Genomic DNA, 26,601 nt, shown 5'->3' with positions numbered 1-26,601 from the left:
GACTACGGGGGTAGCCGTAGCATTCACTAGCGATCAGTTAGTATGGGAGGTGTTGTAAGACTACGGGGGTAGCCGTAGCATTCACTAGCGATCAGTTAGTATAGGAGGTGTTGTAAGACTGCGGGGGTAGTCGTAGCATCCACTAGTGGTTAGTTAGCATGGGAAGTGTTGTAAGACTACGGGGGTAGCCGTAGCATTCACTAGCGGTCAGATAGTGATAGTGTTGTGAGACTGCGGGTGTAGCCATAGCATTCACTAGGCTGGTAGATGGCATGAGCGTGTTGTTAGAACGCGGAAGGAACAGTAGTACACACCAGTTCGGGTGTAGCAGTGAGGATATGGAAATCCACCTATTGGATTTCGGTATTACCCAGATGGATTAGATATGGTTGAGCAAGTGATAAGACTGTAGGAACACTACTACAGTTATGAGATCAGGGAAGTAATGGACTGCTTAAGGGCGTTTGTGATGTAAGGCTACCATTGGTTAGGTAGCAATCACTTTTAGACTTAGATGGGATGATGACGGGATGCGACGCATGGAACTGATCGGTTAGATCAGGAGGTTGTTAGAGCCTCAGTGGCATGATATCTAGTGGCAACTAGTTCCAGAGAAGGATTTCGTTCAGAAGTCGTGTAAGGCGACTAAGTGGGAGTCCATTGGCTCCGCAGCCGGGCAGGGACCCGATATTTCAGATAATTAGTGAAAGAATGGGGACCAGGGAGGTCTCGATAGATTTTGGAAAGCAGCTATGTTGAAGCATACTGCTTCAGGCAGTTTAGTGTTCGGGCAGTTTCAGCGTGTCGGAAGTGTTAGTATCTGTGTTTAGGTTGTAGGTACGCATGGGATGGCTGGTTTATTAGGAAGTGACAAGTCATTCACGGCGGGATTAGCTGAACCTTGGCCAAGTATAAGTGATATGCAAGGATATTTGGGGTCTGTGACCCTGTTTACAGTGGGAACTGCGAGTGATCAGAAGTAAAGTAGTCAGTTGTGGGATAAACGGATTGATTCAACGATGATGATTCAGTATGAGTGGTCTATCAGGGATTCTCGAGACAACAGATTTCAGACGGAGTAGATGTAATAGTGTTTCAAGGAATTCGTTTACCTTCGGGTTTTAGGGTTTTACAAAGATTAGTCACGGCTACCCTGGGAAGGCTAGGGTGTGCCCAGGATGGTGACCATGTTACTTGAGTGGTTGGGTGCATAAGAAATAGTAAGGAATGATTTCGCGGACGAAATCTAGTTTAAGTGGGGAAGAATTGTAACACACCGTTTATTTATTAGATAAATAAATAAATTAATGAACGAATAGAAGCCCTAAAATAAATAATTATATATCAAAGGATGGTCTCGAGGGGCTAATTGTCAGTTTTAGAAGTTTGGGGGTTAAAATTGTAAGTTCTGGGAATTATATAATAACTGGAGATATTAAATAATAATCATTGGCAATAAATTAATTTAAGTAATAGTGGACTTAATGGATTATGTCCTTAATGGGTTAAGTAAGAAGACTTAAACCTAATCATCATTTTATGTGAAAACCCTAATTTCACTTGGGTGTATTATTGGGCCTTTTTATTGGGCCTTGATGATTGGATTATTATTAGGCCATCCAAAGTCAAGCAATTGGACTGGAATAATTAATGGGCTTTAGGGTAAGGCCCATATAAGGAGTTGGGCCCAATTTGGAAAATTGGGTTATAAATGGGACATAGTTTGGGCCTTAATGACTCTATGAGGTTGGGCCTTAGAATAAGACCATGTATAGGCCTAGGCCCAATTTGGAAAATTGGGCCATATGTTGGGCTTTGATTCCTAATTGACTTTGGGCCTATGGATTGGGCCTTGGGCTTAAATAAAGCCAAGCCTGGGGTAATTTAGTAATTATCCAAAGTATGTATTTATGGTTATGTAGTGGGACCCAATTATTAATTGGGTGATGTTTTGATATTGACAGATCGGGAATCTGTCATCTAGCAGCTGGGGTTGAGTCTGCAGGACTTCAGCAGTGCCAGGTGAGTCTTCTTACTATACCTTACCTGGATGGTAACTAGGTGTGACCGGAAGGTCTTATGTGTATGAATGAGTTATGAGAATTTATGTGATAAGTGGACCGGAAGGTCTTATATATTTGTATGAGCTATGTGACTTATGTGATATGTGACCGGAAGGTCTTATATATTTGTATGAGCTATGTGACTTATGTGATATATGACCGGAAGGTCTTATATATTGCTATGAGCTATGTGACTTATGTGATATGTATATGATGTATGATTTGGGACCGGAAGGTAGATAGAGTTATGGCCGGAAGGCAATCAGAGTTATGGTCGGAAGGCAACTAGAGTTAGGGCCGGAAGGCAAATCATGGTAGGGCCGGAAGGTCTACCGGAGTGTGGGACCGGAAGGTCCCACTGAGACACATTAACCGGAAGGTCAAGTAGAGCTATAACCTCGAGTGGTTAAGTGAATGTACGTGGTATTTTGGGGAACTCACTAAGCATGTGTGCTTACCGCGTGGTGTGTTATGTGTTCCAGGTATATTATTTCAAAGGAAAGGAGTCGGCTTGGTCGCAGTGCATCACATTATGTTTTCCGCATATTGGATCCTTGGGATTACACTCTGATACGGTGTTATGATACTTTGTTTGATTATTGACACTTTGGTTTTTGATATGAGATTTTATTATGAAAGTTTTTATATTGATCGGTTTTATGCAATAACTTAAAATAAAAATGAAATTTCTGGCCTTGAATTTTGGGATGTTATAGGATTTGATGGTTCGGATACTCCATTGAAGTGCCTATTCAGTTTATCCAATAAACATTTGTTTTCCACGGTTACTCTTGAACATGCTTTGGATATAATAAACAGATGTAAATCCAATGATGCTGCAAAGAAGATCTTCAATGACATGCTTCGATGGTATATCAACTTTCTTCGCACTATTCTTGCTATCATACTGAAGCTGTACAAAACAGTGATGAAGACCACACAAGTACTGCAACAGTAATCTCTCGCCTCAATTGACGCAAAGGGGGAAATTATTGGGTTAGAAGTGTTGCGTCATTAGGATTTTGGTCTAAATCCATTGTTCTCATGGTACTGGGCCTATCCAACCGTGTTTCATTTATTAGGGTTTACTATATGTAGTTCATGCATGCACCGTATTTTTGAGTAGTAGTTGAAATCTTCATTGTAACCCTACCACACCTCTATAGTAGCAATTCTTAATAGAGTCCTTCTGAGATTGTGGATTATTATTCATTCGACAACTGTTTGATAAGCGGGACTTATGAGCCTCCTCCAGAAAAATCTGTCTGAACCCACCAGACATCGGAACCCAGACCCGACTGCAACGGGTCAACAATCCTCGGCTATCCTGCACAAACCAGGTGTTCTCACCCATAATCCTCTCAAGCTTCCAATTCTCCTGTCACATACCCTCAGCTTGAGCGTCCATGATCAAACTCACCAGTGGAGAATCCACTGATATCCTCATGCATGTTGCTAGAGTAGAAGATCTAGCTGACTTGCGGCTCAGAGCGTCCGCAACCGCGTTCGCTTTACCAGGATGGTAAAGGATCTCGCAGTCATAATCCTTGACCACGTCAAGCCACCTGCGATGTCTCATGTTCATGTTTGGCTGATCCATGATGTTCCTTAGACTTTTGTGGTCCATGTATATGGTACAACGAACCTTCAAATCTTGAGAGTGAATATCACCACTCCCAACTCCAGATCATGAGTAGGGTATCTCGTCTCATGCGACTTCAACTTTTGCGACGCGTAGGCTATCACCCGTCCTCTCTGCTTGAGGACTAATCCCAGCCAGTGATGGATGTATCACAAAACACTAAAAAATCCTCAATTCCCTCCGGGAAAGTCAAGACTGAAGCCTCTCAAAGTCGTTGTCTGAGGGTCTCAAACGCCCTCTGCTGCTCGGGGCCCCACTAGAAATCACCCCCTTCCTCATCAGATGAGTGAGGGGTATTGTAATCTTGGAAAAATGTTGTATGAATCTCCGGTAGTACCCTACCAATCCCAAGAAGCTCCTGATATCCGAGGGAGATTTCGGAAACTCCCACTGCATAATTGCCTCGATTTTGGTTGGGTCGACCAAAGTCCCCTCCTGGTTAACGAGATGTCGAAGGAACTAAACCTCTCATAACCAAAACTCGCACTTATAGAACTTGGCATAAAGTCGTGCTCTCCTTAAAACTCCCAATAGCTCACGAAGATGCTCGGTCTTAGAGTACACCAGGATATCATCTATGAATACAATGACCGAACGATCAAGCATCAGTCTGCAAACCCATTTCATCAGATCCATAAATATTGTTGGCACGTTGGTGAGCCAAAACGACATCAACACGAACTCGTAATGCCCATAACGAGTTCGGAACGTGGTCTTCTCCACGTCCTCTTCCCTAACCCTCACCTGATGGTACCCGAACCTCAAGTTTATATTGGAGAACCAAGATGTCCCCTGCAACTGATCGAACATATCATTTATCCTTGGGAGTTGATAACGGTTCTTCACCGTCAACTTGTTCAGCTCCCGATAGTCGATGCACATCCGGTGTGAGCCATCCTTCTTCTTGACAAAGAGAATAGGCGCTCCCCACGGAGAACTTCTCGTACAAATGAACTTCTTGCCTAGCAGATCCTGCAGCTGTGATGACAACTCCTGCATCTCTGGTGGTGCCAACCAGTACGATGCCTTGGCGATAGGGGCCGCACCTGACACTAGGTCGATCCTAAAGTTGACCTGTCTCTCCGGAGGCACTCCGGGTAACTCCTCCAAAAATATGTCGGCGAACTCCCTGACTACCGAAACCTCTGAAACCATGGTCTGATCCATGACCCGCATATCTACCAAGTACGCTAGATAACCCGCACACCTGTGTTGGATATACTGTCGAGCCCTGGGGGATGAGTAGAACCCTGAACCCAATATGGTGCCCTCGGCGAAGATAACCAGTTCTCCCCCACTTGGGGTTCGAACTACCACCCGCTGACCCTCGCAGTCGATCTTGGCACCGATGCGACTAAGCCAGTCCATACCCACGATCACACACACATCCACCATGGGAATCAGAAACAAGTCTATCGGAAAAGATACCCCGAAGATATCCAATACGCAGCCCCAATATACGGAAGAAGCAGAAATCCCGTGTTCGTTGGCGATAGAGACTCGCAATGGACACTCTAGCTCTCCTACTGGCAAACCAAACTCCCTACTGAAAGACTGAGAGACAAACGGCTAACTCGCCCTCAAGTCAAATAACACCAAAGCAGGTAAGGAGTTCACTAAGAACGTACCTAATCATAGGTACAAACATACAAGCATAAACCAATATCATCAACAAGATAAAAGATAGAAACATACCAGCAACCACGTCCGATGTTGTCTTGGCCTCCTCGGCTGTAAGCTGGAAGGCGCATCCCCGAGCCTTCGGAGGCTCTGCTCTACCCGGGCTCCTATTAGTAATCCCAGTGTAGCTGGCGTGGGAGCTTGTGCCGGCTTGGCAGCGAGCAACAGATAGTTGGCCTTCACATGGACAATCTGATGACAGTGGTAACATATCCTCACACTTGGAACCGGGGCAGGCTGGCGATAATCCTTCGCATAATGCCACTCCTTGCTACACTTGTGGTACCCGCTACCTGCTCGACAAACCCCAGAATGACCCTTTCCGCACTTTCCACAAGTGTGGCCGCGTTGACCTCCAGTCCTAGAATCAGCAGTGTAACATCCGGGTTCCCAGGTATTATTTCTTATTCATTTATTTTTGGATTTTGAGAGGGGACTCGTCGAGTTGGAGTATAAACTCGCCGAGTATGGTCGCGGATGTCCACCCGGATTCGCGTCTGGACTCGGCGAGTCCACGTTGTTTAATGAAACCCTAATTTCATGGGTTTAGGACCTATTTAAAGTCCCTTAGGGCCGTCATTTGCATCTATCAGTCCCTTGAGAGAAACCCTAGAGCACTTGAGCGTTTTGGGAAGAGAGAGAAGGCCATTGTTAACATTTGAAGCTTGTTTAACAAGGAAAAGGAGGTTTTAGCCAAGAGGAAGCAAGGGAAGTGGACATCCTGCGATTTTGGAGCTCAGAGCATCACTTTAGAGGTAATATCTCGGCTCCTTTTCTGTTGTTATGATGATGATGTGGATTTAGGGTTTCTTGGACCCTTTATTGACTAGTTTTGAGGCCAATACGTCCCTATGTCCGTTGAGGCGTCAGATCTGGATCCATTAAGGTCCAAAGGGCTTTACTCTTCAATCTTTATGAAGATCTTTAGGGGTTTTTGACCATGGGTTGTGATATGGGGCTAAAACATCATATAAGAGCAAATAGAGGTTGTTTGTGCATCAAGATCCGAACTTTACGTGATTATCATGCTTGGAAAGGCTAGATCTATGATTTGATGGAGCAGATCTAACCTCAGAAGTCGTCTTTAGTTTGTGCATGGCATGAACTCGCCGAGTTGTTCTTGGGACTCGGCGAGTAGTTTGAAGGTTGTCCGTTAATCACTTAGTGAGTGGACTCGTCGAGTTGGGGGAATGACTCGGTGAGTCAGGGTGAGTCAGGTGTCTGAGTTCAAGTTGGAACTCGCCGAGTTGTTCTTGGGACTCGGCGAGTTGAGTCGGGGTGGCCCCGCGATTCTTGCCAGGTGGAACTCGTCGAGTTGGGGAAACACTCGACGAGCCAAGAGAGGGTTCGAGAGAGAGTCAGTTGACACGTGTAGACTCGCCGAGTCGCCTTAGTGCACTCGCCGAGTCGGGTCAAAGTTGACCGTTGACCTTGTGGACTTTTAGGGTTGAGTGCAGTTGTATTTATCGAAATATTTGCTTTATGTGATTAGGCGGAGGCTAGGTCACATTTCTACCGAGGCAGAGACTTATCGAGATATCAGAGGTGAGTCTTCTCACTATACTGTACCTGGAAGGGTACCTATGTGTGACCGGAAGGTCTTGTATGCTATGAGTTGCATGTTTTGTATGCATTATGTATATGATATGTATGCTATGTATGATATGGGCCAGAAGGCATTATGACATGGACCGAAAGGTCAACACGAGTAGGACCGAAAGGTCTACTGGGACTGGGACAGAAGTCCCCTGAAACACATGGACCGGAAGGTCGTGTGAAGTATGGCCTGGAAAGGCATATGTGTGTAAGGGTATATTGGGGAAACTCACAAAGCTTTTATGCTTACAGTTGTTGTGTTATGTGTTTCAGGTACTAGCGAGGTCCATGGGAAGGCGCCGGCGTGATGCGTACACACTAGAGAGAGAGAGGATTGATTTTTGTGATCTTGGGATACGATATGTTTTGATAACTATTACCGGATATTTTGTAAAACTTTTTATATGAAAATGGTTGTGTCAAAAAGAAAAATTTTGTTTTGAAATTTACGTTGTTACAAGTGGCCTTGTGCCGCTTCGGCACCGGTTGCGTCTGCGCAGGGGCCTGCCTCTGCTCTCTCAGTTGTAACTTAATCTCCATCTCACGCCGCCTAGCAGCCTCCTGTAACTCTAGTAGTGTATCACAACGTTGGGTAGCAATAAACTGTTGAATATCGGTCTTGAGCATGCTCATATAACGTGTCATCTGAGTCTGCTCAGAAGAAAACTCTGGGCAAAACATCGCCCTCTTAGTGAACATACTATGATGAAAATCAGAGAGGACATTCACTACACTAGTACATACAATACCTACACACTATAACATAAATGTGAGGCACTACTTCGGGGCATGGCATCTCTGTCATGGCTCGTATTGTAACCAGAGTCTTCTGAAAGGAGAGCGTGAATTCGTGTATATATCTATACTAGACTGACCGTCCTACATCTTGCTGCTAGCTACAGTGGGACTTGTAGGTCTTCGGGTGATGAATGTCATACCATCTCGACGTCTTTGAGCGTCATGTTTTACTAGTTCGATCAAGTATGGTTACAATTATATCACATTATACCTTAATTAACAATTGGTTTAAGGTAGTTAGTACAGCAGTAGTTACTATAAACAGACATGTACAAACTATATTTTATTAATGATAGTCACCTTTGGGAGGAATACTCACTTTTACAATGAACAAACATACAACACATTTGATGCCTTGGTAGAAGGCTACTTTTAGTAGAAAATATAGGATTTTCTAGGAGATACAAACAATTACTACAAACATTTACAAACTCATACATTCAAACACTTACAAACATTTTCATACAAACAATGACACTAAAACGCTTATGAATTCACCAACTTTAAAGTTGATAAACTCTTTCAAAATAACTTGTATTCTCGGGTCATCAGTAGACAGGTACTGAGGCCAGCTTTTGAGAAGATAGAGCACATTTCAAGACTCATCTTTTATTTTGATTCATATTTTTGGTGTCTTATAAACTATATCAGACACACTTGTATTAAAATACCTTATTAATGCAATGGATGATGTTGTTTTCTTGTTTACTATTATTATGTGTTGTGATACTGTACATGACCTCCTCAGCCCCATAACGTTTCTGTCGTTCAGGTTTTGGGGTGTGACAGAGGGTATTAATAGTACCTTCAGGATTTAGTTCAACACATTTTCTTTTATTAGTTTTATTTATAAAATAGGGCTAATATACCTCACTGGGAGTAACCAAGGTTTTTAAAAGAAAATTACGTTTATCAATATAAGTATGGTAGATACTTGTACACCTCAGTTTAGAACGGATAACCAACCATCAACTTTTAGGGAAAATATAGGATTTTCCCGGGATAACTCGGCTATTCATAAAGGATTGTTTTACATGTAACTAACGGATATTCATATTCATTCCATGACTCCTTGGATTGTACATACCTTGTATGGATCCGGAAGTCATGAAAGGAATGGTTTTTCAAACATGCTTTTCATAAGAAAATATAGGATTTTCTTGAGGAACACTTTTCAAAAGGATTCAAGGAAACATTTTCCATCAAAACTAAATGCTTATGAACTCACCAGCTTTAGACTGGTATTCTTTCAAAACTGCTTGTATTCTCAAGGATTTAGTAGACAGGTACTTCCAGCTTTTTGGAAAAGCCGGCGCGTTAGAGTCACGTCTTTTGATTTTACTTTTGTCATGAACAAAACTATGTACTAAGACAATATAAACCTTATTCATATATGTATTCAATGTTTGGTTGTGTTTACTATGCTTGCTATGATACAACTGTTGTGATACTACGCATGACGTCAACCACCCCCGAACATTTCCGCCATTCTGGTTTGGGGGTGTGACATGCCTTGACCTGGCGGCAGGTCAAGCACCTCTCAACTACCCAGACAACATCCCTCTTCATACAGGGCCACCAATAGTCTCTCTTCAGGTCTAAATACATCTTAGTAGCCCTGGGATGGATCGAGAACCTTGATCTATGCGCCTCCTCCATCAGTATACGCCGAGCTCCGCCCGTATATGGCACCCAAATCCTCCCTCGGAAAGTCATAAGTCCTCGGCTATTCGTCACAAACTCGGGCACCTGCCCAATCACCCACTCCCTCTTGCGGTTCTCCGGTTTCACGGCCTCCGCTTGGGCTTCTCGAATGATATCCAAGAATGGGGTCATCACTGTCATCCTCATACTCATATCTCGAATCGGGGAACTCTTCGCTCTACGACTCAGGGCGTAGGCCACAACGTTAGCCTTGCCCGGATGATACATCATCTCACTGTCATAGTCTTCACCACGTCCAACCATCTTCTTTGCCGCATATTTAGGTTGGGTTGATCCATTAGATACTTCAGGCTCTTGTGCTCCGTGTATACGGTACACCGAGCCCCATACAAGTAGTGGCGCCAGATCTTGAGGGCGAACACCACTGCCCCCAGCTCTAGGTCGTGGGTGGGATATCTCATCTCATGAGGCTTCAACTTCCTCGATGCGTATACTATCACGTGTCCTCTCTACATTAGCACCACACCCAACCCGGATATAGACGCATCGCAATAAACTACAAAGTCCTCCATTCCCTCGGGAAGAGCTAACACCGGGGCTTCGCACAATCGCTGGCGAAGAGTCTCGAATGAGGTTTGCTGCTCGGGACCCCAAGTAAAAGCAATGCCCTTCCGTGCCAACCTGGTGAGGGGGACGGCAATTTTGGAGAAATCTCTGATAAATCTCCGATAGTATCCGGCCAACCCTAGAAAACTCCTGATCTCGGTGAGGGATCTCGGCACCTCCCATCTCATAACCACCTCAATCTTGGCCGGATCGACCAAAATCCCATTTTGATTAACGAGGTGTCCCAGGAACTGGACCTCTCGTAACCAGAAATCACACTTGGAGAATTTGGCATAAAGCCTCTCCAATCTTAATACCCCAAGAATCTCTCTCAAATGCTCCTCATGCTACTCTCTGGATCTTGAGTACACCATAGTATCATCGATGAACACGATCACCGATCGATCCAACATAGGCTTGCACACTTGGTTCATGAGATCCATGAACGCTGCCGGTGCGTTGGTGAGCCCAAAAGGCATCACCACGAACTTGTAATTCCCATAACGACTTATGATATCCGTCTTCTAGATATCCTCCTCGCGGACTCTCATCTGATGGTATCCAGATCTCAAGTCGATCTTGGAAAACCAAGACGCGCCCTGAAACTGATCGGACAGATCGTCGAACCTCGGCAATGGATAACGGTTCTTGACCGTCAGCTTGTTCAACTCCCGGTAATCAATGCAGATCCGGTGTAAACCATCCTTTTTCTTAACAAAAAGGATCAGCACTCCCCACGGCGAGCTACTCGGTGGGATAAAACCCTTCCCCAACAACTCCTGAAGCTGCGAAGATAAATCCTGCATCTCGGGCGGCGCAAGGCGATAAGGTGCCTTGGCAATAGGCGCCGCTCCACGAAAATAATCCAGAACTCCACCTGCATCTCGGGAGGCACACCGGTAACTCCTTAGGAAAAACATCCGGAAACTCACTCACTATCGGAACCTCAGCGATAGAACTCGATCTCTCGGCAGCAACTCGCGTATCCATCACATACGCTACAAAACCCCTGCAACCCTGATGTAGACTCTGTCTCGCTCTGGCAGCCGAGCAAAATGTTGACCCAGATTGGGTACCCTCGCCATATAATGTAAGCACTCCCCCACTTGGGTCTCGTATGGTCACCAACTGACGCTCACAGTTGCTTATAGCTCCGAATCGACTCAACCAGTTCATGCCCATGATGACACAAACATCCCCCATTGCAATCGGTACCAGATCTATCGGAAACTCAACTCCAAAAATCTCAAGTACACATCCCTGGATCACATCAATCGCAAACACCGCGTGCTCATCGGCTATAGAGACTCTCAGAGGTCGACTCAGCGCCTCTCATCGGATACTGATTTGACGACTAAATGCTAATGATACGAAGGATCGACTCGCACCCGAGTCAAATAACACCAAGACAAGTACATAACTCACAAGAAAAGTACCTATGCATAACACAATATAAGCACAACATAACTCGATTAAAATAAATAAAAGAACACATACCGACCACGACATCAGGTGCTGTGCGGACCTCCTTCGCTGTCAGTTGGAAAGCTCTCCCACGAGCCTTCGGTACCTCAGCCTTCACTGGCCGGCTCTCTGTAGCTCGTGTAGTAGCAGGGGCAGATCCCTGTGCTGATCCCTGTAGCAGTTGTGGGCACTCGACCTTCCGATGTTCGTTATGGTTGCAGTGGAAACAAACTGCAAACCCCTTGGGGAAATCCCTCGTGATATGCCCCTACTTGCCACACTTGTAGAAAACACTAGCTCGACACACCCCCTCATGACTCTTGCCACACTTTCCACAAGTGCAACCCTTTTGGCCTCCAGATCTCGAATCAGTGGGCTTTGCCCGCTTGGCTACCGGCTGAGACTGTACTGGTTGCCTATCCCTCCCCTAAGACTCCGCCTCCTTTCTGGCCTGAGTCTCTAGCTCAATCCCCTTCTTCCGGGCATTTGCCTGAAGCTCAACAAATGTCCGGTATGTCAAGTTCGCCACGAACTCACGAATATCCCTCCTTGGTATACTCAAATATCGGCTCATATGTGCCTGTTCGGTAGACACGTGCTCAGGGCAGAACATCGCCCTCTCATGGAATATCCTCGTAATCACTGTCACCGACTCTGTCCTCTTCTTAAGGGACAAGGACTCCTGGGCCAACCATTCCCTCTCCATCGGGGGAACATAATCATCTCGAAACATAGTAGTAAACCTCTCCCAAGACACTACAGTAAGCTCTACAGAAGTGAAGTTGGCTGTCACAAACTTACACCGATCCTTCGCCCCTAAGCGAAGCTGGTTTAGCGCGAACCATACCCTCAAATATTCCAGATAGGAACAAGTATAGAAACACCCCTAGATGTCATAGATCCATGTCATTGCAGCAATCGGGTCCTGAGTCTCGTCAAACTTCGGTGGCTTCATGTTGTTGAACTCCCGGTACAACTACGAGTCACCCGCCTGTGGCCTGGCAGCAGTGAAAGCTACGGTAGCTGCTGCAGCAGCCGCCTCGGTAACCGCAGCATAATGCTCATCAAATGTGTTAATCAAGGTGGTCTTGATAGACCCAAACATCTCCGGGATGGCCTCTCGGATAGTTGTGACCACCTCCTCATGAATCATTCTACAAATCTCATCATCGCTAACTCCACTGCTCTTAGGGTTGTGGCACGTACCCACCATGATGTCTCTGAAACACAACATAAAATAATCAGAGACTTGCTCGAGAATACTCACACTCGATCACTTTCCCTAATTGTTCCTTAGCATCCCAAGGATTCTTACTTGGACTGCTTACCGACTCGGTGCTTCCAGTAGTACGGGCCCAATACTACCTTTCACACTGCATCTGTAATCACCCCAAGTCCTCCTTCTAGGATTCCAAATCGCAAGTACTCTATATCTCTTCGAACATAGGCTACTCTCATAAGCTCATTTCGTCTACATACTCGTACTCAAAGCAAATCACACAACAAAGTATCACATAATATAGCATAAATATCACACAACAAAGTACATAACTCAAGTAAGCACATACCACCCTCTGGGCACGCATAAATACCACTCTATGTAATGTATAGTGAAAAGACTCACCTCGAAGCAAGCAAGCTAATACACCTCGTACACGAATCACCGATCTAGCCTCCGCCTAATACATGTGGTGATTATCTCTAATTAGATCACAATTCTAATAAATTCATATTAACCCCTTTTAACTCTTGGTAAGGGTAAAAGACCATTTTACCCCTCCAAGATCTCAGTTACTCACATTTTTTCAAGACTCTAAAAGTCAACCGAAGTCAAACTTAAGTCAACAGTCCATGTTGACCCAACTCAACGAGTGCATCAGGAGGACTTGTCAAGTCCCCTCGTTCCCTCAGAGGCCTTAAGAAAACCAACTCTACTCGTCGAGTTGACCCTCTAACACGACGAGTTACAGCATGCTCAGACTTATTGGAATAAACCCTAAGCGACTCGTCGAGTCTGCTCATGGACTCGGCGAGTTCATCTAGTCCACACTCCCATTCAGACGTTTTAGGGCAAATATACCACTCCAAATACTAGATCTAGACTCCCTAGGCTCGAATGTCACATAAATCTTTGATCTTTACATTCATGCATGGCATATTTGCTCCATAATGCCATTACAAGCTCCAAGACAGGTTAAATGCACATGAGCTTGCCTCTAGCTCAATAAAGCTCAAATATTTGGACTTTCAAGGCATTCTCTAGTCCAGATCTGAGGTTCTAACCTCAAACCATGCTCAAATATCTCAAGAACACAATATGATTTGGGAGAAAACCCTAAAAGCTCCCAAAAACAAGATGTAACGAATATGTGGCCAAGATGAGAGCTTTTTACCTCTGAATAGCAGCTAATGACAGAAGAATGCAAGATCCACAACCTTCCCTTGGTTAGATCCACCAAGCTCTTCCAATCCTTCCTCTAAAATGCACAAGAATGCTTAAAATGGTCTCTCTTTCTATACAACGAAAGGGGCAGGTTAGGGTTTCTCTATGTGAAGTGTGGCTGCACAAGGAGGCTATAAGTGCCTTTAAATAGGTCCCAAACCCGGGGATTTAGGGTTTCTCATTCCAGCGCCTACTCAACGAGTAGCCTCTTGGACTCGTCGAGTAGGTCATTAAACCCCTGTGACCACGTGCGACTTGACTCGACGAGTCATAGCATCAACTCGTCGAGTCGCTCTATGAACTTCAAAAATAAATAATCAAAATGATGTACCTGGGATTCCGGATATTACATCAGACAGCTCAGAGTGAGCAGAACAGATATGTCGACAAGCACTGATCAAATCTAGAGTTCCAGGTTGGGGATATGGTTCTCCTGAAGGTGTCACCTTGGAAAGGTGTCATCCGATTCGGGAAGAGAGGCAACTTGGGCCCCAAGTACATCGATCCTTTTAGGGTTTTGGCCCGGTGGTCCAGGTTTCTTATCGCTTGGATCTTCCCGAGGAGCTTAGTCAGATATATAGCATGTTTCACGTCTCTCAATTGCGGAAATGTTTATTGGATGATTTTGCGGTGGTTCCATTGAAGGATATTTCGGTGGATGATCGCTTGAATTATATCGAGAGAAAGGTGGCGATTCTTGACATAAAGACGAAAACCTTGAGGAACAAGGTTGTTGAGTTAGTGAAAGTTCAGTGGCAGCACCACAAGGGTTTAGAATGGATGTGGGAGCCAGAGGACGAGACGAGGGAGCACTATTTGGAGTTATTTGGGGCAGTAGACTTCGAGGACGAAGTCTGATTCAAGTGGGGAAAATTTTCACATTCTAGATTTATTGGTACGTTTATTTCGATCCTTATTGTAAAAATTTATATCATTCAAGTCCTTAGCTAGTACGCGGGGCGTACTCTACAAGTACGCTTAGCACTAGATCATCGATGGATCGCGGATGCACCCACGTACGCGGGGCATACGTAATGTAGGGGAAGACCCTAAATTTTAGGGTTTGTGCGATATTTAAACAACTTAAGACACCATTGGACCTCCTAATGATCAACCTCCATCACTCTATACCATGAGATCGAAACTCTAAGTGTCATTTGTGAGATTTGAGCTTGATAGTGAATTTTGGTGGTGTTTTTGGTGAAGTTGAAGAAGAAAAAGAAGGATACTTGGAGGTGGTTTCGGAGTGGCTTGAGCTTGTATATCCACATTCATCTTCATCTTAGCAAGTCATTTGAGGTAAAAATCTCTCATCTTGATGGTTCTTTATGCTAGATCCAACTTAGGGTGTTATTTGTGCATTTTTGGGTCTTCTAAGCCATATTTGAGATTTTGGTCTACTCCAGAAGCCATGGATGTTAGATCTTTTCACATTTGAGGTTCCTTGTCCATAAAAATGCAACCTTTATCAGTTATTTTGGTCCATGCAAGGGTTAGGGTTCTTAATATGGTTCTTTTTGAGTTTTGGGTCCTATTTGGTCATGCATAGAGTAAATTTGCCAGCTTTACGTGTTAAGTCACCATTTAGGATCAGATCTGGGTGTTTGGCATGATGTCCTAACTGGTTAAGTGCTTAATGAGTTGATTTGGTTGTCTGCAGAGTATGCGAGGCATACCCAACTCGTACGTTGTGCGTACTGCCGTACTGGAAACAGAAGGAGTAGGCCAAGCGTAAGTCTGAGTATGCCCAACATACTCAACAATTTGACTATCGGTTGACTTTGACGGGTTTGGGTCATATTTTGAAGTTCTATGGTTTGGGCCTTGTTGGGTCAACGAACTTCTGACTTTCGGCCATGGTTAGTCTATGGGCCTTCTTGGAATTGGGTATGTGATGGTTTTTGGGCCCAATTAGGAATTTGGGCCATATTGGGTCTTGGGATGCCATTTAGGAATTTGGGCCTTTTGAGCATATGAGTTGGGCCTTGGTTTTGGGCCAAGTAAGAAAAGGGTAAAATGATCTTTTACCCTAGATGTTGGACAAATATTTAGATTCCTGATTGTAGGTCAGGATCCAATTATTAATTGGATATTATTTGTTGGTGTTAGCACAAGGATTTTCCAGAGCAGTAGATCGAGATTTTATTTGATAGATTTAGCAGTTTGAGGTGAGTTTCCTCACTATTTTTAGCAGGTCGAAGGCACCAATACCGACTGATGGTTTGTTATGATTATGATGCTAGTTGTCTGCATGACTCTTGCGTGTGTTATGTGTTTATATGTGTACTGGGCAGGGCCTGATGAATATATTGTATGTTATTTATCTTTGTGATTCTTGCATGTGTTTATGTGTTTGTACGTATACCAGGCGAGGCTTGTGACAGACAGACTTGTTCCGAGTGGGGCTCGATGCTGGGCGGATCCCGATGCCAGGCAGGCCCACTATATGTTTGATATGTATGGTATGTGATATTTTGGGGAACTCACTAAGCTTTGTGCTTACGGTTTTCAGTTTTGTTTCAGGTACTTCTGGTTCGAAGGGGAAAAGCTTGGGATGACTACACTGTACACACCACATTGTTCCGCATTTTACATGACTCTGATATTTTGGATGTTTATTAATATACTCTGATTTCACTATGGCTTTATGATGTTTTGGATAATGGTTTTATTAATATAAAAATAAAAAATTTTGGTCTTAATTTTTGGGACATTTCAACGTATGTCTAGTGATTGAGTATAGCATGGACGTAAGGTCCATAGAGTGAGCATCATTGTCATCTAAACCCTAGAATCGCTTGCTTTGAATGACATGCACTGACAATCGACAAAATGATGTGAAGAAGAGGGTTGATCTAGAGGTTTCTTGAGGGAAGGAGACGATGGAGGATAATGATTAATTTTGTCTGAAACTCAACCCCTCTGCCCCTTATTGTTTCAAGAAGACCATGGGAAATGACCAAAATGTCCTCATATGCAAGGAACATGGGGCAAGGTAACGACTTCATCAAACAGACCATTTGTGTGCTAAGTTATGTTGAAAGAGATTGTAACGTTCCAAATTTCAAACCAAAATTTTTATTTTTAAATATGAGTATTCATTCAAAAACGTTTTCCAAGAGTAGAATAAAAGCATATATTTGATCAAAACATATGATATTGAGTACCAAAATCAGAGTAATAACAAATCATAGTAAATCATATCGGAAGAAGTCTCAAAAAACGTTATCTATGGGCAGAAGTCTCAAAAAACGTGATCTATGGATGCGAAACACTCTCAAAAAATCATATAGAATTGGATTTATAAATTTAAAGCTAATACATAAAAATACACATCAACAAACATAAATGACCATAAATGAACAAACATAAAAAAACATAAATGAACATAATTCAAATCAAGAATAAGCATAAATGAACATTAACATTCAAATCAAGAATTCTAAAACACAACATCAATACTTCTAATATATTGACTTTACTAACATTACCAAATATCTAAGTTGTAAAATTTGAACCAGTCTTAAAAGTTTCACTTTCACTCTAATCAGTTGTATAATATCATATAATAAACAGACATAAATGACGTAAATAAACATTCATGAACATAGTTAAACAAACGAGAATATTTTGTGTTCGTTCATTTAACTAAAAGCACAAAAAATCTTGTTCATGTTCGTCCATTTATTAAATAAACGAACTTTCTGCTGAATAATTCACAAGCAATTTATAGAACGTTTGATTCGTTTTATAGTTGTGCCGGCAATAATAATTCACACAAACAATACCACGGTATAGAAGTGAATAGGGCCCATTTTTATTATCAAGATAATCAATCATATTGAATTACTGATAGTGTCACATCACCATAATGATAACAATAATGTCATTTCTTGAAATTTTTTGTGGTTTTCCTTTTTTTTCAAAAAAAATCTGGAAAATATGTTTTCGAAGACAATGTATGTAGAACAGAGAAAATTATTCCAGAAATCCAGTTTTGATCAAGACAGTATCTCTTACCCTACTAAGATCTCTACCTTTGAGTGTTCTTCCAGCACCTTCACATACAGAAAATGAAGAAATTTGACGCCTTGCAAGCTTCTGTGCAATCCATTCATGAGGTGGCCTCATGTTCCCATTATTATCATCCTCATCATCATCATCACTGTCCCAACTCACTCTACCATTATGACCACCATCATCATCATCACCATCACCATAATTAAGCCACGTAGAATTCTGTGCTGATCTCTTTGACTTTCCATAAATCTTTGACCAATCAGGAACGTTGACAGGTGCTGATTGTTGTTGAGGAATCCTAGATTCCATGCAGGGATTGTTTGTACCAGGTCTAGGAATCATTCTGGCTGCAGGTGAAAGAGGAATGCTTCTTGAAGTCAAATTAGAAGGTGATGATGATCCTTTTGACTTGATAGATTTTGAATCAAAATCATTTCTTTGATTCCAAACAGACCAAATATCAGTTTCTTGAAACTCCTCATTTCCAGTCATGTATGACCATCCACTGCTTCCTTTCCTGTATATACCATACTCTCCTTCCATTCAAAGATTCACCTTTTCAGCTGGTTTTGTGAAAAATGACCGAAATTTATAAACTTTCTACCTTCTAACTACACTAAACATACAAACTTTGAAGTAACGAAAAGGGGTTTTAGAGATAGTGGAGTTCTTGAGGTCTGAGGATTGTACTTTATAAGGTTACAAAAATCTTGCTCGAATGTTCACAATCACCAAATTTGTGCCCATGCTGTTTCTACTTTCTCAAATGAAATGACCCAACTTCAATAAAGAGTTATCACTAAAATGAAAAAAAGAAACCTAAAAGCATGTGAAACTTTTGAATATAAGAAGTAGAACAAGGATGGGGTAAAGTTGTAATTTAATTATCTTCAAAGGGGCATGAAAATTTCGTTTTCTCCTGCTCCTACAAGCCGCCAAGCAGATAATATTAGTAAAAATAAAGAGTATAAACTCGATCAAAGTTTCTATACCCTTGATGGTTCTTTATAAGATTGGAATATACTCAATTATTGGACTTCAATGGTTAGATCTTTTTGACAGTTTTTTTATTAGTCCACTTGTTCCATATAAGTCCAATCCATCTTTATTGTTTATGTTGCTTTTATGATCCTACGTCAGAAAAAAATAAAAAATAAAAGTAGACTGCTTTATTAGAGATAATGGGGAAAGGGCTTTAATGATAGATTGATAGTAGTTCTATGTTCCATTTATTGAAGCATAGAACGTAGTTTTTCTATTAAAGGTTAATTAGATTCGTGAATTAATGTGATCAAGAAAGCACAAAATATGTTGGCTTATGAAAAAGGAACCTTCTTTCTTTGATTCTTTGAATGGTATTTGTAACTATCAAAGAAATATCAATAACATCAATCGACCTTTTCTTAAAATAATGATGTCGTGAAAGCCATAATGGTCTTTCCAACTTGTTTGATGAACTCCAGCTATCATTCAATGTATCAGGTCATACAAATACAGTCACAGAAAATCTTCAAAACCATCAGCTGTTAGGTACTATATTTTTTTCCATTAAAAAGGAGAATTCATATGAACAAAGGTTGTTTCTGTTTTGAACTTGATGAATTGTTAAATGACTATTTCACCTTTTGAGTATTACTGAATAAAATGATTGTAAAAAGTAAATTTAGGAAGAAGTAAAAAGGTAGAGAGGTAAAGAACATTATCAATGGATAAATGCTTCCTACTCTAACCCATTATATACAAATATTTCTTTTTTACTTAATGCAGAGACAATCACTTAATAGAGAAAGTCAGCGAACAACTCTTTCCATATTAAGTCCTAACTTTTCACAAATTTGCTTTCATATATTCTTTTATATTTCTTGCTATCATTTCTCAAATATTTTCTAACACTTTATGTAAACAACACTTAATGAGGGGAAAAAAAAGAATGACTTAGGGGTTGTTTGGTAACCTTTGAATGGAACTATGCAGAATTAACCTCTGAATCAGTCAGCATTCAAGGCGTTTGGAAAAATTTCTGCACGATCTTGAAAGAATCAAAAACCTTGGAATTTCCTCTGAATGGTTAGGCAACAATATTACCTTCTCTTAACCATTAAGAGGTTGGAACCATTCAGTTCAGCATTCAGCACGATTTAGTCTGGTGTACAGCAGCCGCCATTCGAAGTATATAGAAAGACAGGTACAGTAACAATTCAAAACCAATCAGATCTCCGCTATTTTTCAAATATATTTCAACATTTGTGATTACTTTTGGAAAATTAAGAGAGTGATAATATAAATAAAGGAAAAAAGAGCATGGTTTGGACTGTATCATGTTTATGGTCCTAAATATAGTTGGTTGCAGCCGCCAAAGCACGAGATGGGTCCCGAATCATAACAGAGTTAACCTCTTTGGCATGTACTAAGTTTATTCAAATGCTGATTTTATATAAAAAGGGTCCCCTTAACATCTATATTATGTAAACAAAGACGTCTGTAAAAGCAGTCAGTGCTATATGAACAGATGATTGTTTGTTTATATTACTAAAGTGGCATCATATTGAGTTGGGTGTTCTTTAACAAGACTTTCCACTATAAGGTGTTCCTACTTTTCAAAAAATTGTACTTGGCTTTTTTGCAAACTAAACTTCATTCTTGTGAAAATGCAAAAAAAGACATTATAGTTTGCAAGAATGAGCGATTATGAACAAGTATGGATGTAGATATGTCAAAAGCATTTTTGTTTCCAAAAACGCTTCTTCTTTCTGCCTTTTCAAGAGAATGATCATTTGTTTATAACAAAAAATCAAACATGATGCATCCAAAGTCATTGACTGTATTTCCTAATATATTAATATGCATTCAAGGCGATTCAAAAGATTCGCACGTGTTTATAAAAAATTGGACATTTAAGTCAAATTAATCATCTTTTAAATAGTCCACTTGTTCCATATAAGTTAAATACTTCAATGCATGTTGAGTTTTTAATTCTGACTTTCATATCCCCTGAAACATTTGTCGTCTTCAACCCCATCATTATCAATTCTAAAAGCATGGATATGAATCAAGGATATTGACAGTAGATCCTAAGGAACATTTTTTAAGGGATAAAGCCAAAGGGATAAATAATGGTGGATTCAAGAGCAATAATAGTAGCATAGTTTGATTAGTTGCCCTTTATATAACCCAATATACAGAAGTACCTTTTTCTCACAACTTAATCCTTTCAGGAAGCTCATTTTTGTCCAATGATGCACCTCAACAATCATTATAAGCACCTTCCTATACACAAACAATATTTTCAAAATCAATCGGTTATTTCTGGTTTTTTTTTTTTTTTCATATATGATTTTCAACTAAGTTTATAACTCAGATATGGGGAAAAAAGAAGGTAATTTTGGAGATGCTCTAAGTGAATTCAAACACATATATTATATGAAGATTTCACATATTTTATAAAAGAGTTAATGACAGCAGTCAACGGTAGACACTGTATGACAGTGCATGCAAACATTTAAGCATCTTGCAACCAAAACAACATAGCATGCATAAATTGCTACAGAATAGTAAAACATGATATACATAGACAAAATTCTATTAAACTTTTGCAATCTTTCACTATAGATACATACTAACTACGTAAATTTTTGCTCAATTGTCCAGCAAGCACTATGGACTTGACACTTGTACTTGTTGTCACCCACTCTCTTTCTGCCCTTCGTTGTCGTTGCCTAGCATTCTTTGCACGTTTAGGAGCCAATCTAGCATCTCTCTCAACAAATGCAAGCCTAAATTTCTCAGCAATTGGCAACTCAATTGAGCTCAAAACAGGTGGACTTGTCCTTATAAGCTTAGATCCTGAAACTGCCCATGTTTTTGGGTCGATATCTTCTACAATAAATTCATCCAATGCAACACCAGGTAACGCGTGTTTGGGAATATCAATCCCTTTGTGCCCAAAGAATGATGGTTTCGGGTTCACTATAATACGTGGACATTCGGTTGACAAAATCTCTAACGATTCTTTGTCAATTGTTGGCTGCAAAACAAGCAAGAAGAAAAGTCTAAGACCATGTTAAGCAGACTAGCTGATAGCTGAAAAACTAGTTGTTAGCTGAAAAACTAGCTGTTAGCTGTCTAGCTGATAGCTGAAAAACTAACTACTAGCTGTTAACTGCTAGTTGAAAAACTAGCTGCTAGCTGAAAAGCTAGCTATCAGCTGAAAAACTAGTTGTTAGATGATAGCTGAAAAACTAGTTGTTAGCTGAAAAAACTAACTTCTAGCTGAAAAACTGAAAAGCTAGCTGCTAGCTGATAAACTAGCCGATAAAAATGATGTTTGGTAAAACTAGCCAAACTAGTTAATAAGCTAGCTGAATAATTAGGGATGAGCATATGGACCGGGGAACCGGCCGGAACCGGTACCGGAACCCGATGGAACCGGTCGGGCCGGGACCGGGACGTTATTTTTGTGGATTTTTGGAACCGGGAACCGGTAGGAACCGGAACCGATTTAACCGGAACTGGTAGAACCGGCAAAAACCGGAACCGTATGATGTTATTTTTCAAGAAGCGGTTCCAACATTTGAAGACACGACAAGAACCGGTAGGAACCGGGAACCGGTAGAACCGCCGGGCCGGTTCGGTTCTTGATTTTGGCCGAAGCCGGTTCCCCGGTCCGGTCCGGTTCGGGCCGGTTCCGGCCGGTTCGGTCCTTTTGCTCATCCCTGTGAATAATGTAAAATGGCATAAAAAGGCATGTAGAATGCTGAGCACTTTTATAATTAATAAAGGGTATATTTGGGAGAAACATTGTATGTTTGTATACATACCCATACAAGCCAACGTAAAGATTGTGCTCCATGTATGATCTCTGTGGTGTCAAGTTCTTCCCATGAATCGCCTTCAACATCATTCAATGTTGGTTTCAAGATGCTTAAAGAGTTGCGTGCAGTGTGTTCGCTTCTTGGGCATCCTCTGCAATATTAACTGCGTTCATAGCCCGTAATGAGGTACAATAAGCCCAAAATATTGGGTTGTTCATCTTGTGGTGTAGTCAACAATTTTTTACATACAACATTTTATATGAACATAAAATATAAAATAGACAAGAAAGATATGGAAATCATACCCCCATCTTAATATCTCTAGACAAGGGCAATTTTTCACAAGTTCTGAAACACCAAATGGAGTGATCTTGCTGCAACGACTGTATAAGAAACTAGTGTTAATGGAAATAGCATACAAAAGACAAAAGTGGATCTTCATATTATAACACCTTATGTCACCTTATGTCCATAGCTTTTAATTGGCTACAAATCCCTATCACTTTCAATAAACCGATATCTGAGACTTCTGAATCTGATAAATCGAGAATTTCCCATGAGCTTTCAGCCAATGCAACGACCACATCATCATTTAGCAGCTTTCTTCTTCTTGCAATGGCTGTTATGGTCATCTGATAAGTTGATCATTCATTTGAAGAATTCAGGCTAAAACACAAACACTGTTTTAAAGATATATACTCAAATCTCTATGGCTAGAATCTCATGCTTAATTCACCATGCTGTTTTTTTTTAACAAAAACTCTTTTTTTTTTTTTTTTTTACAAAAAACATACCAACAAACTAAATAAAAAACTCCCCTGAATTTCCCCATCCAATGACCTTTACCAAATAAAACTAAGCCATGAAATTTACTACCAAAATGCATAGACCTTATTGATAACTATGAAAAAGCATGTAACTTGCTCATCTTTGATTATGCAGTTCCAATGTAACGATGGATGTCACAACAATGTGGTTATTAAATGAAAGACTAGAGTTTAGTTAATAAGCACCACAATGAAAACATATCAAAACTCCTATTTAAAAAAATTCACTATAACGCAAATTGGTCATCCTCATTTTGTACAATCTTGAGCATCAAATGGATATTCACATACATAAGTGTGAAATAACAGAATCATAATACCTACCTTAATGTCTGGTGGGAAACTGGCCACAAGATCTAAATCCTCAATAATATCCTCAAGATGTTTGCCTATAATTCCAAGACACAAGCTTACAAGAGCAGGAGGTTTTCTCTTCTCCAAAGGTGACCCTGTTACCCAAACAAAACAATTATAAGCAAGCTGATAGCAACCCAATAAAATATGCATATTCAAATTCAAACTAAGCCAAAAAAAACTGAAATCCATCAGCTACACTTCTTCTTTTATATGTAACTCATAGCTGTGAAGTTCAAAACAATCAGAAACTTCTCTTCAAATTTTATCTCAGCCTTCTAAATTCAGAAATATGCTATTCATAGTTTTCATCGAAAGATAAATGAAACACATTCATACAAAGTACGAACATTTGGATATGAAACTGTAGCAAGATCAACCATCCAATTCTATACATCTGCTATTAACTACTATTAATGTCATACATACTTCCTTGCCCGAAAATTCATCTAGTGTGTTACCCTTATAAACAAATTACAAGATTTCAAGATGACTAGACTAATAGAAATTCATGTTGACTACAATTCTTATGTGTATAAACAATTAGAAAACGAGAATTAGCATATAGAAACTCACAGGACGATAGCAGCAAAGGGGTATAATTCTTGGCCAACTTGTTAGGGTTCCTCGAATTGAAAGTCAAATCAATACTCTGAAAGGATCTCTGTACGGATTCCAAACCCTTTCCTTTATCCATCAAATGATGCAAGGAAGGAGAAATGGCCTGAAAGGGAATCGGAACCGGAGTTCTTGAGAGATTTTCTAAGATCGATAGATTTTTGGGCAGTGATACCGGTTACCGTCAACGGCCTTCTAGTTGTTTTTCTAACCCATACAATTTTTTTTAAACAAATAAATAAATAAATAAAATATTTTTTTTGGATATCTAAAATTAAATACATAATCTTAAAAATAAAAAATAATGATTCATTTGTTTACAAAAATGTATTATTTGTGCTTGAAAAAAATCACTCATGCTTTATATATATATATATATATATATATATATATATATATATATATATATATATATATATATATATATATATATATATATAAAAAAGTAGGTTCATGCAAAAACATAAATATCTTGTGAAAACGCGAAAACAGATTTTATCTTATAAAAATCAAACACATGTACTATAAAAAATAAATTTATTAGCAATAAATTAACGATAGTAAGTTTACATTGGATGATGTTATGCTAATATAGATTTAAAGACGGTTTTAATAATTTTTTTTTCATGTCCTTAATCATTTTTAAATTCATGTTTTCATAATAAAAATGTTAAAAATCATACTTTGATAATATGAATCAATTTCTCATCTATCGTCAATTATCATCATGTATTTCAAAGTTGGGATGAATTATTTTCCAAAATATAATGTTGAGGTGACACAATATCATAGGTTTTTCTTGTTTTCGCATTTTCGCAAATTATTTGCATTTTCACATGAACCTTCCCTTATATATATATATATATATATATATATATATATATATATATATATATGAGCTAGGTTCAAATGTTTTTAGCAACTATTGTGTGCCTAAATGCACCAATGAGAATTCAAGAAATAATAAATAATTAAATAAATCATTTAAGGGTATTTTGGACATTTTGTACTTTTAATTATGGAAATCATTTATTTGAAATCATATAATTAAGGAAATAAGGTAAATATATTTGACCTACTTGTGTGTGGTAGAACACGTCTCTGACTTGCTCAACAGTTGTAGCCGCCTCCGACTTCATCCACTGCATCGGATTCGTCCACCATTCATCGGTGAAGTCGCAACCAGCCGTTCACTGTCCACCAATACTTCCACTTCCCGCCTCCATCAATGTCGTGAGTTCTCCACCAACACTGATGAAATCGATTTTCTTTTTTCTCAAAATTTTATTTTTTCTAGATTCTATCAGGTGTTGAGATCGATTTCTTTCTTGGCAAAAATCGATTTGTTGAAATCAATTTTATTGCTTCTCTTCTCATATGTGAAATCCATTGATTATTTGAAATCGATTTTTTTAAGTAATACTTTCTAATTGATTTGGAATATGATTTTGTAGGATACAAAATTGTTCATCGTGGGTGTTTGTTCTTCAACAACCATCGTCCATTCATTATTATCCCCACAGAAGTCGACATCGACCCCAAAAAAGTTTCAATCGCTGAAACAAAAGCTCACCTGTCATCCCTCAATCTCGTATGTAGCCTCTATTTCGGCCATCTGGTAAGTCGATTCAATGGGTTGAAAAAAACATCATCTTTCTTTTACAATTTCTCTCCAGTTTATAAAGCCTCTGTTTTTGCGATTTTTGGGTTCTAATCGATTTTTTTGTTGAATTTAAATTATATATTTTAACTCTACTGATAGATTTCAGTTAGACCATTTATTTGTTGATAATAATATAAGTTTCTCAGGAAGTGATTTTAGTTATCCAAGTCCTTTTTTTTCTGAACACCAAGTGTTCGACTAAATGCCTAAATGAAGATTTACTTTGTAATTTGTCACTTGTCCATTAAAAACTCTTTTCTATTGTCCTAAGTGAATTGTTAGTGAGTTTAGATAGTTCTTATATTTTGAATAATGGTTTTGTTTTTACTTTTTCAAATAGTTGTTTACCTT

The 26,601-nt window shown here is 40.1% G+C and overlaps 2 protein-coding genes across 3 annotated transcripts; both read right to left on the bottom strand.

The window, feature by feature from the left end:
• Positions 1-17,752: 17,752 nt before the first annotated feature.
• LOC145063484 (uncharacterized) lies at positions 17,753-18,952 on the bottom strand. The gene has a single exon (XM_079011077.1). It carries the CDS (start codon positions 18,518-18,520, stop codon positions 17,936-17,938), a length of 585 nt encoding a protein of 194 aa, XP_078867203.1. The 5' UTR covers positions 18,521-18,952; the 3' UTR covers positions 17,753-17,935.
• A 2,441-nt stretch (positions 18,953-21,393) lies between these two features.
• LOC145062543 (RNI-like superfamily protein) lies at positions 21,394-24,779 on the bottom strand. 2 transcript variants are annotated; one of them, XR_013687599.1, is made up of 7 exons: positions 24,546-24,779; positions 23,940-24,064; positions 23,251-23,420; positions 23,094-23,171; positions 22,795-22,939; positions 22,241-22,689; positions 21,862-22,001 (listed from the first exon to the last, which is right to left on the bottom strand). XR_013687599.1 is itself a non-coding variant. In XM_079010132.1 (6 exons), the coding sequence occupies exons 1-6, from the start codon at positions 24,664-24,666 to the stop codon at positions 21,594-21,596; spliced, it is 1,047 nt and encodes a 348-aa protein (XP_078866258.1). In that variant the 5' UTR covers positions 24,667-24,777; the 3' UTR covers positions 21,394-21,593. The 2 variants fall into 2 exon arrangements, 1 of the variants encoding a protein (XP_078866258.1); XM_079010132.1 differs by lacking the exon at positions 22,241-22,689 and having other exon boundaries at positions 21,394-22,001; positions 24,546-24,777.
• Between the last annotated feature and the right edge of the window lie 1,822 nt (positions 24,780-26,601).

The sequence above is a fragment of the Lactuca serriola genome, chromosome 7 (genome assembly GCF_051521515.1).
Source record: "Lactuca serriola cultivar US96UC23 chromosome 7, Lser_US96UC23_V15, whole genome shotgun sequence".
Classification (NCBI taxonomy): Eukaryota; Viridiplantae; Streptophyta; class Magnoliopsida; order Asterales; family Asteraceae; genus Lactuca; species Lactuca serriola.
This window is presented reverse-complemented; position numbering and strand designations above follow the sequence as displayed.